Source organism: Trichoderma gamsii (genome assembly GCF_001481775.2).
Source record: "Trichoderma gamsii strain T6085 chromosome Unknown Scaffold_8.2, whole genome shotgun sequence".
In the NCBI taxonomy this organism is placed as follows: Eukaryota; Fungi; Ascomycota; class Sordariomycetes; order Hypocreales; family Hypocreaceae; genus Trichoderma; species Trichoderma gamsii.
In genome coordinates, this window is record NW_020171345.1 from 315,766 (window position 1) to 330,880 (window position 15,115).

Here is a 15,115-nt window from a genome sequence, read left to right on the forward strand (position 1 = left end):
CTGGCAGCAATCTACTTCAAACACGCTAGGCGAAGCATGATGGGCTATCGCCAGCTATTGCCTACTACTGGCTCTGCTATTTGCGTCTAGCCGTCGACTAATCCTCCGTAGCAGCCTGTCGCATTGACGCTTGGCGTTGGACGGAGCAAACTCTTAGACTCTTTACGCAATCGATAAAGACTGACGCTGGAAACGAAGAGAGAAGTGGAAGTGGAAGAGAATTTCAAGTCTCTAATCAACCACTCAACCACTCTACGCGTCAGCTGCTGGTCTGAGCGCGAATCCCGGCCCTGGTCTTTTAGTCTTTTAGCGGCCCCTCCATTCCACGGACCAGCTCTCTCTGACTTCGTATGCACTCTCTGGTCCCTTTTTAGACTCCCATGATTGTCTGAGCAGAGACGCTGTGCCACAGCTGGCACCCTTCCGACGATCCCGATCCCGTCCCTCGAAAAGAAGCACAGGAGAGAGGAATGGTGTTTCTACTAGTCTCGTTGCTCGGATTTGAAACATCAGATCAGTTGTTTGTCCCTGAAGACCGTCTCAGGCCGAGCCTCTCTCTGTCTCTCCCTATCTGTCTCCTGACGCCATTGAAGCGGCGATTTTCTAGGCTCTCTCATTCCAATGTGCTCGTGATTCTGGTCAGAAGGAGAGACAGACAGGGGAAAGGGGAGAAACCAGAGTGTCTGCCGGCAGTGCCCCTTGTCAGAGCACGAACCCATGCAGGGCATTCATTGTCATCCTTGCTTGCCACTCGCTGTAAGAAGATGGGTAGCACTTGTATGCAACTTACACGTGTACCTATCGACCAACCAACCATCAAGTTATAAAGTGCTATTACTGCATTCTCAGCAAGCCTCGACACCACCACCAGCAGTATCTAGCAGCGGTATCTAGCAGCATTTTCCACTTCCAGTAAAAGGTATTAGACTACATACACGTAGGATTGGGCTTGCTTGTGTAGTTTCACAAATACCCAAAAGATCAAAGTGCTAGTCTAGTATATTACTGTCAGCCTGCTTCTCATTCCCTTTCTTCCTGCATGAGGCTTTGAAAGTTATGTAAGAATAAGGTTAGTTCTCCGAACCCGCGCATCCTCCTCCTCGGTTCTCCGAATATCTTTAATTTCAATCCTCGTGCTTTTTCACCAATCCCTGCGTCTTCATACGGAGTACATGCAACATACATACCTAGTAGTTTATCAAAGTCCCCAACGCGTTTTCTTACCCCAGGACCCTTGTTTCTATTTCTGTAGAAAGAAGGAAATGGAAGGAATAGAAGGGTAGGTAGTAATACATACATACCAACAACAGGGATATTTTTTTTCTCTGTTTATTTCGGGCAATTGGCCCATGTACTGAGCAAACAAGCCTTATTATCTCCTGTGCACGCACGTTTAACCAATTCTCATCATCACAATCCCTGTGCGCACGTTCATCCCTTCTCTCTGTTCCTGCGACTTCCTTTGTACCTATTTGTACTATATGTCGCAGTAGCTGTCATCGGTTCTTCCCCTTGCAGCGGCCCCACGATGAGTTCATCAACCCCCAGCATATCATGATAGCACCTATTCTGGAATACTGCTCGCCTCAGCAAAAGTAACAAAATTGGCTAATCTTGCATATCTCCTTTCGCTCTCTCCGTATTATCATACACTGATTACTTACTACTTATAAGGAGAATAAGGAAAGGAGATAGTGCATGGTCCCACTCCATCACCACAAAAAAAAGGGCTGAGTTTGTCTTAGACGATCAAGACTTTCAACCGTGCGCATGGAGCTCAGACCCCAAAGTTCACTTCAGAACATGTCACTGCTGCCCAACCTTGCAATCTTTTTATGACTCCGTGCTGTATCAGGTGTTACGCTGCCCGGTCCCATCACACAGCTATCACTGAATGTAAGTGATATTGGGGGCACACTGTAGTGCAGCCATCATCCACCGTATATGCAACTGCCGTGGCTTGTGCAATGGGGTCATGAAACTCTGAAACATCTCACCACGATCCTTTAGGTTTGTCAAAATGCCCACCCTGCAATCAACTGAGGTATCGGAGGAGAAATGACAAACCAATGGCCCAAATATGGAAAGTTTGTGCCAACCAGAGAAAAGATATAGGCGTTGTAAGTCTTATAGTGAATGCCAAAGATAGGGGGTTCATTGTTCTATCTCGCGCGGAGTCTCGCACTTCTGAAAGAAAATGACAACAAATGTAAATGGAAAAGAGAAGAGAAGAGAGAGGACAAAAGGAAGACAAAAGTATTAGACAGGAAAGAGAAAGAAGGAGATAGTAAGAGGGAAAGGGGGAAAGAAAGGGAAAGATAGAGAGAGAAAGAGGCAAACAGAGAGTAGCATAACCAAACGACGGTGATGATATTAATCATGATATGTTATCAGCTTTTATTAAACAACAGTAAAAGGAATACAATTGACTAAAAAATCCCATGCGAATCAAATACATATCACAGAGCAAAGTGTTCATTTTCGTGCTAAACGTACACGCTGTCCCAACCTTCTCTCTCTCCCCTCGTCTCTCCCACACCCTTTTCTTCTGCTGTGAAATCTAACATCAAATTTCCATATAAACAGAAATAACTGGATTTTAACTCTTCCCTCCCCTCAATCCCCAGCTATCAATCTCATTCCAAAACCCGACCAGCAACGGTAGATGCGCTCTTGTCCTTGGTCGTCGTCTTCTTGAGGGCTCTTCCAGCCTGAATCTCTCCCAAAAAGCCAGCAGGGCGACCGCCAGCTGCCGGCAGTGATGGAGCATCACCAGGAGGAGGAGGGGGAGGCGGGGGAGGGATGCCACCAGGCAAAGCCGGAGGAGGAGGAGGACCTCCGATGGGAGCCATTGGCGGTGGAGGCGGCGGTGATCCAGCATCGGGCATCGGGGGTGGCGGAGGAGGAGGAGCACCAACAGGAGTTCCGTTCGGCAGAGGCGGAGCAGAGGCTACCGCATCGTTGGCCGGAGCAGGCGTGGATGGAGACGAGTCTCTGCCAGCAGCAGACAGCGGCCTGGGTGGTGCCATGGTGCCAAACAGGATAGACGCCAGTTGGGCAGCATTGCCGGCGCCAGGCCGGTCATCGTCAGAATCTTCGTCGTCAGACGACCTGCTGTCTGAGCCCCAGTCATCAGAATCAGCTCGCTTGCGAGACCAAGGCTGAGTGGGTGCAGCAGTTGGCACAGGGGCTGCCTTGATATCTTGTGTCATGCGGTGGAAAGGATTGGTGGAAACATCGGCTGCTGGCGTAGTGGCCTCCTTTGGCACGGCTGGAGAAGAAGCTTCTGATGACTGCGACATCATCTTGAAATAGGGGTTCTTGCTCTCAGGCTCGGCTGGAGGAGAGGTTACCACCGTGGGAACGGGTGGAGGAGAGGCTGCCGAAGCTGGGGCTGCGACTGGTGCAGCAGCAACCGGCGGCGAGCTTACTCTCTCAGGCTCTGGGTTGCTGACCTGGCTACCTCCAAGCGTAGGTGTCGACGCCGGCGGTGTGGCTTGCTCGCGGCTCTCCTCTTCATCGGAAGACGAGCTGTCGTCATCGATAGCTTCGAGTTGGCGCTGTAATTCAAGTTCACGCTGCTTGGCAGCCTCCATCTCTGCGCGGCGAGCAGCTAGCTTGGCCTCTTTTTCCTTGGCTTCCGCCAAAGCCGCCTTCTTCTTCTTCTTCTCTTCTTCCTTTCGTAGCTTACCCTGTCGAACCTGTTCCTCCAGAGCCTTAAGTCGTTCATCAGCCGCACGCTGCTCTGCTGCGAACTCGTCCTCTTCCTCATGGACTTGTTGCCTACAAGAGCAACTATTAGCATTCCCTATCGCCAAAACGTACATACAAAGAAAAAAAGGTTAGAGAATTAGAAACTTACTGCAGCTGTTCGTTTTCCCGCTGTTGCTGCTCGTGCTCACGGGCGAGGCGTTGCTCCTCAGCGGCCTTGGCAGCATCTTCCTCCGCCTTCTTCGCCGCAGCTGCCTCGCCACCATCACCCTTTCCTCCTTTCCTGGTAGGAGGTGGTGGTGGCTTCTTAGCAGCTGACTGTGGCTCTTCCACGGCGGGAGGGGGGATACCCTGTTCCTCGTTCAGTCGAGCCTGTCGCTCGGCCTCTCTGCGAGCGTCATCTTCCTCGGCTTGGCGCAACTTGGCAGCTCGTTCAGATCTTTCACGTTCTATGCGCTGAGCAGCGCTTTCTCCAGGCTTAGTCGGTGCCTTGATGCCCAGTGCCGCAAGGCGCTCAGCCATGCGCTGTTCAGCTTGCTGCTTGATAAAGGCAGCACGCTCTTCTGGCGTCTTGTACGAAGAGTATGAGCCACCACCAGCTGTGGAAGAAGGAGTGGCGGTGCGCGAGGTGGGAGCAGGGCTCTCCGCTGGCTGAGGGGACAGAGCAGCTCGTTCTCGTTCTCGTTCTCGAGGAGCCTCGTCCGCTGCTGAAGGTCGTGCATTGCGCTTATCCTGAGCTCGGACGCGAGCAGCGCGGCTCTCGCGCTGGAGATCAAAGATGAAGTCTCGAACCTCGTCTTCGACACCGAGGGCATCCTCCCAGCGACGTCTCTCATGCTCGCTGCTATTGTCCTTTCCAGTATCGTTGAGGCTGTCCTCAATGCTGCGCGAAAAGTCACGGACGCTGTCCTCGACATCATGGACCATGCGCTCATTGCTCTCCTTCTCATTTCTGACCTTGATGCTTTCTTCCTCAAGCCTCTTGGGGGCGTCCAGGTCTTCGGAAGCAGTCTCAATCTTCTTACCTGTCAAGGCAGCAGTTCTCTGTTGCATCATGGCCTTTGCACGAGCCTTGAGTCGGTCTGACTCAGTCACTGAGCCACCAGGACCAGTTCCCACGATGGACAACGCACTGCCAGGGTGAGCCTTAGCATCCTTGAGACGGAAGAGCTCGAGTCTGGCGTCCATGATAGCTTTCTCCGCCTTTCGCACCTGCGAAGCAAGCTCAGGGACTCTGTCTGTGAGCTTCTGGAGCTGGCGCTTCAGAGCCCTTGTCTCAGCGTCGGAGTTACCAACAGCCAGTGCGGCATCTGGATGCGAGTCAATATCGTCCTGAATGCGTCGAATGCGGCGGTAGAGTTCCTCCGCCTCACGCCGATCGCGTCGGTCCAAAATGTCGTCCTCTTCATGGTTCTTCTCATCGGCAAAATCCATAGCGTCGAGCAAGATTTGCTTCTCCTTGACCTTCTTCCTCAACTCATCGAGAGTCAGATCATCGTTGGATCCAACAGAAGACGTGCCTGGAGATTCAGGTCTGGGTGAATTAGCCCCCCCAAGCCTCCGGCGAGCACTAGACCTGTAGCCAAAGTCCTCGTCGTCGTTCCTAAACACTGTGGCATCCTTACGTCCGCCTGCAGCAGGGGCAGGGCTGCCTCTGAATGAGCGGTTCTTCATATAACTGACACCAGTCTTTTGCGGTAGCAGCGCAGCACCAGAGTTCTTACGATGGTCTGATTCTTCGTGCAGCAGGGACTTCAGAGTACCAATGGACTGGCTAAAGTTGCGAGTAGAAGGAGGTACAAGTTCCGCGGGCAAAACGTTGGGCATGGGGTATCCATTCAGCTTTCTGTAGATCAAATGCATGGCAACGGCGAATTCATCCAGGTTCAGTCGGCCTTTGTTGCCGTGGTCAGCCAGTGTCCAGACTCTCTCCAAATCAGGCTTCTCAAGACCACTCTGGCCAAAGATCTCAATGGCTTGGTCACCGCCGATATAGCCCTTGTTGAGTCCGTCCCATGCCTTGAACAAAGCATCATATCTAGTCTTCTCCTCTTTAGTAATAGCCCATGGAATAACAGCATTGCCTTGAAGACCAGCGGTGGTGTAAGAGCCGGCTTCGCGGCCGGCCTGAGGCATCATACGAGCATGCAGTGCGTCAATGTTGGGCAGTCCAGTCGCAGGAGCATTAACTAGACCCCACTGGCCGGGCCGTCCCGTGGGTTGAGCATTCAATGGTGCTGCCATGCCCCCAGGTCCACCGAATCCAGTGGGCATAGGAGGCAACGGAGGAAGAGGGCCGCCGTATCCTGTCGGTTGAGGGTTCTGTAAGTTGGCGAAACCCGTCGGCTGTGGCTGAAGGCCTTGCGATTGGCCTCCGAAGCCTTGCTGCTGCTGCGCTCCAGGAAAGCCTGTCATCTGCGCTTGCAGAATCTGGGAGTTTGACGGTGGAGGCGGCTGCGGCGTCGGCTGCTCGATGGTGGGCACGTTTGCGTGGCTCGTCACGGGGCCTTCGTCCGGAACAGCAAAGCTAATGATATCAACCATGCTGGAAACCTCGTTTTTGACGTGCTCAGGCAGAGTAGGTGGCAATGTCTTGCCTGTAAGCTTCAGATTGCAAAGATACATGGCGAGGGCGAATTCAGGAAAGTAGAGTTGTCCCGCTCGCGTGGTATCAGCCAGCGTCCTAAAATGGCCCCTTGTTAGTCGTTTGCTAGCATTGATGGTAGATTTCATGTATCTCTTACCAAATATGCGACAGCGCGTCGCCATCCAGCTTAGACCGCAGCAAAAGGTCTCTAGCCTTGTCTCCAGACATTGTCGCCGAGCCATCTCCCACAGCAGACTTGAACAGTGTCTCGAACTTTGCTTGGTCGGCGGCCGTGATGAAAGACAGTCTAATGTTGGGAATCTTGGTCTTTGACTTATCGGCTCTTCGTCCCTGGGGCTTGGCCGTGCCCCCAGTCTGGAAAGACGCAGCCACTTCCGCAAATCCAGTTGGCTGCGGCTTAATCGGAGGGGGAGAGATGGTCGAGCTCGTTGGCTGGGGCTGCTGCTGGGGCGGCTGCTGCTGCTGCTGTTGCTGCGGAGCCGGAAACCCAGTCGGCTGAGGCACCTGCTGCTGTAGTTGAGGCTGTTGTAGCTGTTGCTGCTGCTGGTACTGCTGCTGGAACTGAGGAGGCATCGACGGCATCGGCGGGGCGCTCGCCGTCTGGAACTGCTGCTGCGGCTGGCCCTGCCCCGGGAAGCCGGTATACTGCTGCTGCAGCGGCTGCGGCGACTGCTGGTAGCCCGTCGGCTGGGTTTGCAACGGATAGCCAGTGTATTGCTGCTGCAATGGCTGCTGTCCGAAGCCCGTGGGTTGCGGCGCAAAGGGGCTTGGCTGCTGCTGGCCCGGCTGCTGGCCAGGCGCGAGATTGCCAAAGGAGCCGCCATACTGCTGCTGCTGCGGCTGCGTCCCCGGGCGAGGACTGTTGCCGCTGTTCAGGAAGGCATTCGAGTTGGAATACATCGTGAGGGTGCTGCTGGAGGACGTCTCGAGCCGGTCGCTCGGATGTCGGGGCTTGTTGTCCTCAGGAGGTTCAAACGAAGTAAAGGAGGAGCGCGAGAGCTCCGCAGCTCGACGAGACGCAGACAAAGGAGAGAGCAGAGCGAGAGAACGAACGGAATGAGCTCCAAGGCAAGAAATCAGGCGTTCAACAAGGACGGGAAAAAAGAGGAATGGCTAAAAGACTCAAAGAGTGGTGATGACGAAGCTCGCGCCAACTCCCGCAGTGATGCTAACGTTGCTAGTGGTACGTGATTGTCGAGGTACAGCGAGCGAGCTGCAGAGAGACGAGACCGCTGGAAGGCCGGGGCTGGGGCTGAGGCTGGGGCTGGAGAAATTGCGTGGCTAGGCCGAAGAAATTGCCCCTCACGCCAGTACGTACCCAATTTCATATTGGCCGTATAAGCCGGGCACGAAGCTCCTTGTAAGTGTGCAAGTATAAAAATAGATGCTTCAGCAAAATATAATCTTGATTACTACAAAAAGGAAAAAAACGACGAGATTCCAATGTAATTATCAATATCATCGTAGCAGTCTCTTGGAGTATTACTATGAGCCAATCTATGTAATGCATTAACCATGGTCAAGAATATTCCGCGCTCTCTTCCCGGCCCCATTCCTCCAAGTCTGCATGGGATTAAAAATGACAAAATGCAAGGGGTATCAATCAATCAACCAGTCAATCAACCAATCCATCCGGCGATGCAAAGCGAGCAAGCCAGCTAGCAATCCAAGTAACATCCCAAAAAAACGCCGGGTTTGAGCACGCTGCTGTCTACCTGCCTCCACATCTCTTTTCACCCTGGCCATGTCCCCCCCCCTGTACCATCTCAATAAGCTGTATATCTTATAATTTATACTAATGCTGGGGTGGCCCCTTTTCATTTCATTTCTTTCCTTTCCCTTCTCTCCCCCTCTTATTACCTTGCCTCCTCTTCAATGGGATCTGTCGGATCGCCAAGGAGACTTTGATATCTCCCCATCAGTAAGCTTATCTCAGCATCATAACCCTCGGAAGGCAAAGAGCTATCCTCGGGTGCCGCGTTGCTGGCCACTCCCGCAACCGGAGTGCTGGTCCATCCCAGCTCTTTATCCGGGGGACTTTCCATCTCTGAAGGTGTTGGCATACCCGTTTCACTATTGGAGCTCGCCTGTGAGGTTGGACTACTAGCCCCGTCGCTTGAGACAATGGAATAGGGCCTGATGATTGCGTCACTGACATCTTCGCCCGAATAAGGCGCTGATACGATGACTTTCAACGTTTCCGAGCCGTGGTTCGTTGTAGAGGGTCCACGTCGAAGGGAGGAGCCCGCACCATGATGGGCCTCCAATTCTTTATTGGCAAGGCCACCAAAGTCAACTGAAAATGTGCCTTCTTCTATCTCGCAATTTTCAATTCCCTCGTCGGCCATCTTCGCAGGGCTCTGCTCGTCATGGTAGATCTTTTGATTTCTCTCGATAACGCGATTGAGCGCGCTGATCGCGGCATCCCACTCGTCACTTAGTCGTTGAACAAGTGGCTTCTCTACAATGACGGGAGGTTTTTCATGCTTCAGCTTGTTGAATATGCCCGAGGAGCGGCGTGGAGCAACGACGGGCACGTCGACTTCGGCAGATTTCTGTATTGTCCTAGAAAGTTCAGCTTCTGAGAAGGCGGAGAAGTGCCGGATCGTCGTATTGCCCTCAATACGCTTTACCAGATGCCAGAAATTGGAGAGATTGAAATCGTTGCCCTCACAATCCAGAGTGTGCAGCGTTTGATTCCTCGAAATGGCTTCTGCGAGGTCTCCGATGTTGATGTTCAGCATCTGGCTTCTGACTCGAAGGTGCTCAATTCGCTTATTGAACTTCATGCCGCTTAATGATCTCGAGAATTCTCTGCCCAGTCGGCCTTCATCAAGCTTAGAGTCGTATCCAGATATATCCAAGAAGCGGATGGTGTCGTTCTTGGCGAAGAGGTCTGAGGCTGCTTGGCAGGCCACGCTGCTGACAGCATCCGGTGTAGCGCAGCCAGCCAAGCTCAGGCACTCGATCGTCTTGTTGATAGTCAATGCCCGCATTAGCTTGACAAAGCTGTCCTCGTAGCTGAATTCAATCATCTGCATGAACAGACTCCAAGGCCCGTAGCCGGAAGAAAGTGCATCGCAGAGACTTCCAATACCATCATCTAGGCGGTTTGCATTAATATGAACCGTCATATGCCGAGCCTTGCCCATGCTGAAAAACAGCTGGGCAACTTGGCTTCCAGTGAGGCCGCAATTGTTGAGGCGCAACACTTGTAGCTCTTGTGACAATGGCGACTCCACATATCTCGCAAGAGAAACCACGGTAGTATCGTTGAGCTACAGGTGTCGATTAGCCATGAGAAATGGAAAACACGTTAATTCCGGTCCACTTACCACAATACCGGAAAGATCCAGTTCCTGGAGAGCCCAGCTTTGTAGCGCACCCTCAGCGAAGAGGGGTTCTTCTGAGACGAGCCTAGTATTGCCCGATATGTTGAGCTTCTTGATGTTGCGGAGTTGCCGAAGCGTATAAGTGAGGGTATCAAAGCCCACAGTCCCGCTGTTGCCTGATGTATCGATGTATTCGATAGTCTCAGCTTGGCCTGCAAGACCAGACCAAAGTTTGTTGAGATCAATGTCACCAAGCCCACAGTTTGATAAGTCGACTTTTCTTAGATGCACATCATCCAATCCAAAGACATTGGCTGAGCCAAAAAGAAAAAAAAAAAAATTAGCGGCTGTGCAGCCAAAAGAAGAAATATATCTCATTTCTCCTTCTCGTTTGGAGTCACATACCTAGTTCAGCTACGTCGCTTGAGCCGATGGGATTGCCAGACATGGAAATGCTGTGACAGTGGCTCAACTGCGTTTTAAGCAGCATCGACAAAGGTCGAATGATCTCGGAGCTCATTTTGCGCATGGTAGTTTGGTCGACCGATCCCCTGCCTGTCTGTGGTCTTAGCGGGCGTTTCAAGCCGGCAGTATTCGTAAAATCAATGTGTCGTATGGATTCAGATGAAAACAACAGGGCATGAATCTCTTGTTCCAATACTGTGGCCTGACTGAGAAGTTGGTAGTAATCTTCTGGTAGTTTCACGCCTAGATAGTGTGCCATCAGTACATTTGCCGGCGGATGATTAAGATTAGGAGTTTGTAAATACCGCTCAAAGATGTGTATACCACAGTGTCTCCATATTGTGAATAGTCACTTTTGTTAGCAAGCGATGTAAGTGACACATCACGAAAAGAGAGGGCTTTGAAGAAGCTATTGTATCTCAGGGCCCGGAAAACCGCAAGTAGTTGAAGGGGCGTGTATTCCCACTCGTCAGAGGCGAGCAGTCGGAAGGTTGGCTCTGACGGGGTCAGCCACTCAATCGTCCAGGCGGGGATTTGCACATTAAACGCGACGCAATATGCCTGGAGGCTCATCTCAAGGCCACCCAAATCATTGCCCGATGTTAGCTGGAGAGGTGATGGAAGACCCTTGATGTCGAAAATAGCGTGTTGGAGGTTCTGGGGCCACATGGGTTTCAAAACACGATCAATCTTTGTCAAAGCTTCGATGATCCGGCGATAATACGTGCTGGCTAGTTCAAGGCGAGATTCACGTTCGAATGGTTTGCTGTAAACGCACAATCGTTTCGTTAGACGAATCAAGTCAAGAGGATGAAATGAAGTTGTGACAAGGCTACTTACCGAAAACTCATCAAGAATCTTTGCTCATGAGATGCTACTGATGCTTGGAAACGAGTCAAGGACACCGTCCCCCAATCTGTAGTTTTCATGAGCAAGTCGCCCGGCAGAGTCGAATGGTCCGCCTTGAGGATCTCAATCAGATAACACACGTAGGGGCCAATTGCAAGATAGTAGGTCGCAGCATCTATGATGTCTTGAGACTCATCTGCGGCTGCCCCTTTCTGAGCTGCTGGCGCAAAACGCTTGGCCACTGGAAAGATCAAGCTCTGGGGGGTGCTATCGTCGGATGTCTCTGCGGGCTGCATAACATGATTGATACGAATCTTGACATTCTCTGGAACAGTCACATGGATCGGGTTTTTCCTCATCCTGGCCTTGTATGCCTGCTGAATGTCCGCCAACCAGTCGTCTCTTTCCTTTGGTAGAGCAAAATGGAAATGCGCCTTGCAAGACGCAATCTTGGGCGATCTCGAGGACCACCACACCTCGATACCACATCGAGAGCTTGAGGTTTCTTCAGTGTAGACTGCAATGATGGAACGAAGGGGAATATCGTATCGAATCTCCGCAAATGTAGACTTGCTGGTCAAAGAATGCAGATAATGGGACTGGGCGCTTTTCCCTTGGCTTCCAGTCTGAGTTAACTGCGGGAAGACACTCCTAGCGGCTTCCGCACTTCCAAATTTCACCAACGAATGATCTGTCAGGACGAGATATTCAGAGCGAGCTTTGAGTAGAGAAGAATCTGTCTTGAGCCACCCATATCGAATCATTTCCATCGCCGTATAGCTGGGTTCCAAGGGACCACCTGGAATTTCCGAAGGCGCCGTGCTGATAGAAGAATCTCTGGAAACCCTCCTCTGAAATCTTTCAATCATCGATCCTGAGCCCGATGGCGTCTTGTGCAGCTTTCGTGCCGAAGATCCAGACCTAGATGGACCACTAGACATCGAGTCCAGGGAGGAGCTACTCATGGAACGAAATGCCTTGGACAGCGAACGAGATTTTTTGCTTTCAACAACAGGCTCCGAGGATTCAGTGGCATATTGGTATGGAGATAGAGATCCCGCCGTGCTGGCAGTGGACGACCTCCATTTCCACTTCTCAGTGTTTTTTGTAGACTTCATTATGCCGGCAGGACTGATGTCCTCAACAGAAAGCTGATGAGCTGATTATCACGAGGTCTCAGCCACTCATGCCGACCGCGGAGAAAACAATGGGGCAGATGGGATCAGACGCTGATATTTATGAAGATCTGGAATACTGTGCCGTGGGCCTTGGCGGAATCGATGGCCTAGATAACGGTGTGCTGCAACTGTCCAACAGTGGACCAATGTCTCAGCCCGCTTGTGATGGTAGCTGGCAAAACGAATGGGTGAACGGGTAAGACAAATGACATGGGCCTTTTTGGATTCTTTTGTCACTCCAGGAACGCGTTCAAGCAGATGAAAGCCGAGAAAGGCTCTTTTTTGTGAATGGACCCAAATTCAAAGCGGGCTTGTGTCACAAAGCAGCGCTCAGTGTCTTTCAGAGGACAGCGCGGGATGCACTTCACCTCTTCAAAGGGACAAGGCACGAACAAAGCGGTGGGAATGCGCTATGGAGACGCGAGTCGTAATATCTCTGGGCTATGGCGGAGGGAAAGCCTGCCTGGGGCACAAGGGGGGGAGATGTCGTCGGGGGTGGTTTTCTCAAAGGAAGAGGTACCGGGCGTTGGCGACTATGTTCGAGTGTTGTCGAGTAGATGCAATGAGGTTCGAGGACGTTGCGCGCCGGAAAAGCAGCTGGTGCAGGGGATACTCGGGGTTGACAGGCCTTTAAGTTACGGGAGCATCTGGGTAGGTGAGATCGACATGAGTACCGAAATCCGCAAGCGTTTATTTTTTTTTCCGCAGCGCTTCACCTGCCAGCTCAAATCCGGCAGCTCGCCACGTAGCGCGCGCAATGGGAAAATCGCAGACGAATAATCGGCAAGCAGGTTTATATGCAGATGCAGAAGAGTCAGTCGTCAGAAGCTGAATGATTTGATTGTCGTCGTTCGCCGCGTCCGGCCCGGTGCGAGCAGATGGCGAAGCGAATCGCTCTGCTTACTGGCGTGGCCACTGTCCCGTCCAGCGGTCTAACCCGCTGTTTAAGGAGGAAGAGAGAAGAGAAGGAAGAAAAATACGGTATGCAGAAGAACAACAACCAGATGAAAGAAGGCAGAAGGGCCGTACAAAAGCTAAAAGAGGAAAATGGTAAAAGGAAAAAAAAAAAAACAGAGAAGAGGGAGAAGAGAATACGAAGGTGTGCCGCACAGGGAGACGGAACGTGTGATATTTGTCGAGCTCCTCGCATTCACTGGCGGGTTTGGGCACGGCGTTCAGGATGAGACGAGACGGGACGAGACCCAATTCAAAAAGGAAAAGGACAGCCAAGCATCCGCCTCACGGGGCCTGGAAAAGAGGAACAAAAAGGCCCCTCTGAGCTTGAAACCGCGTATTTGGGGCCATCCGGGATGCTGGACGGGGCATCCGTCAGTCCGCAACAGGCATGTTTTGGGGATTCACCATGCAGCGTCATTGCTGTGGACATCTCGATCTCGGCGCGCAAAGTCAATTCAAGTCCGGCCTCTGCAGCGCTCGTCGTTGGCAATAGAGGTGCATCCCCTGTCGCCCCGACCAATCGTGAGATGGCGCGGCGTGCGGATTTAGATTCGCGCTGCGGCTAGAACTGCAGGACCCCGTATTCCGCCTGAGCTTCGTCATGCCATGCCATTTTAGCATCACGTTTCGCTGCATTGCGACTCGAGGCCTTGCTCGAAGCAGCAGTCGCCGTTTTGCATGTGGTGGCACGTCCTGCTTGTCCGGAGAGGCATCTCAATCGCAATCTCTCTCTCTTGATTTTTCTCGCCTCTGATGACATACTTGCAGTGGTTCTCTATTGATCGCCCTCCCACCTCTGATCAGTGCCCGATCTAGCCTACACTCATGCAGGAGCTGTCTATCTCTCTGGGAGCTCTTTCATCACTGTTACACCTACCCTATCTCATTGCAGACAGCATGCGTATTGTATGCATCCACGGCGGAGCCGTAGCGCCTCGTCGACCAGGGGGGTGGCAAGCTGGGCCAGGGGCTTCGACGTTTGCCTGTCCACGCAGTGATCACCGCCGTCCCTCCAATTTCTGAAATTCCTAGCGCCCAGCGCCAGGTCAGCAATATGTGGTTAATCCAGTCAAGTGTCAATCTTCCATGCTCCTGGCTGGCTGCGAGGGCAATCTGCAACTCCAGCCGCAGATTTCAACCATCTGGAAATCGTTGAGCCCATCTCCAGCTGGGAGCGGCGCATGGGCCGGAGGATGGCAGGCTTTTTCTGGTCATTAGGGCCGTCGAATACGATTACGGGATCTCTCTAGCACAGCACTGTAGTGTTCAATTCCATGTCGGTGCTGTCTGTTGCGCCGTGCATCTCGTATGGCCGGACGTCAGCTGCCGAATGGGTGCCTCTTCGCGGCGCATAACCTCCCTGATTAGGGAGAGTCTGCGCTTCGTATAGCAACACAACTTATGCAGCAGCAATATACGAGCCTTAGTGCAAGCACAGCGACGGATAGAGCCTTTGTGATTTTTTTGTAAGCGCGCAATGCTCTGTCACGCTGTGCCTGGTGGTGGCATGACGTATCCATCAGCGACCTTCTGCCGTCGCAGCTCGTCATCCGCATCTCCTCATCCATCCAGAAGCACCATCTGCGATCGCTCTGCCGGGAGAAGGTCTGTTAAACCAGTCTTGGTATGGAGCTTCCACAAGTGCAGCAGAGTAACCTGCTACTAGAACGATAACGATGGCTGCGCGAATGAGCGCTCCGGATCATTCGTTCTACCGACGCCTATGTGGCCAATAGCCACTGCCTGGCCGCCTTTTCGTTGAGGGTGGGCCCAGCTCAACGGCAGAACCCTCGCCCTGCAATCGTCACCGCCAAAATTTCCTAATCCAGCGTGGTCTTTTCAGCGTCCAGGGAAGACGGCGACAAAACTCGCGAGAAGCGTCGGAGCATTTTTCTTCTCCAATTCGGCGCCAGCCTCATCGTCGCGTCTCCTGTCAAGGCACTCGCTGCTGTAGGCCGTCTTCAATTGCCGACCAGACTAGCCTTTTGAGCCCGCGAAGCCCGAGCTTGCGGCGC

The 15,115-nt window shown here is 52.4% G+C and overlaps 2 protein-coding genes across 2 annotated transcripts; both read right to left on the bottom strand.

Moving 5' to 3' along the window:
• Positions 1–2,636: 2,636 nt before the first annotated feature.
• On the bottom strand, positions 2,637–6,901 carry TGAM01_v203074 (hypothetical protein; the record flags this gene model as incomplete). The annotated part of the gene is made up of 3 exons (XM_024549127.1): positions 2,637–3,783; positions 3,863–6,406; positions 6,456–6,901. 3 exons carry the CDS (start codon positions 6,899–6,901, stop codon positions 2,637–2,639), a joined length of 4,137 nt encoding a protein of 1,378 aa, XP_024406105.1.
• A 1,274-nt stretch (positions 6,902–8,175) lies between these two features.
• On the bottom strand, positions 8,176–12,083 carry TGAM01_v203075 (hypothetical protein; the record flags this gene model as incomplete). The annotated part of the gene is made up of 5 exons (XM_024549128.1): positions 8,176–9,597; positions 9,655–9,965; positions 10,057–10,359; positions 10,422–10,882; positions 10,957–12,083. 5 exons carry the CDS (start codon positions 12,081–12,083, stop codon positions 8,176–8,178), a joined length of 3,624 nt encoding a protein of 1,207 aa, XP_024406106.1.
• Between the last annotated feature and the right edge of the window lie 3,032 nt (positions 12,084–15,115).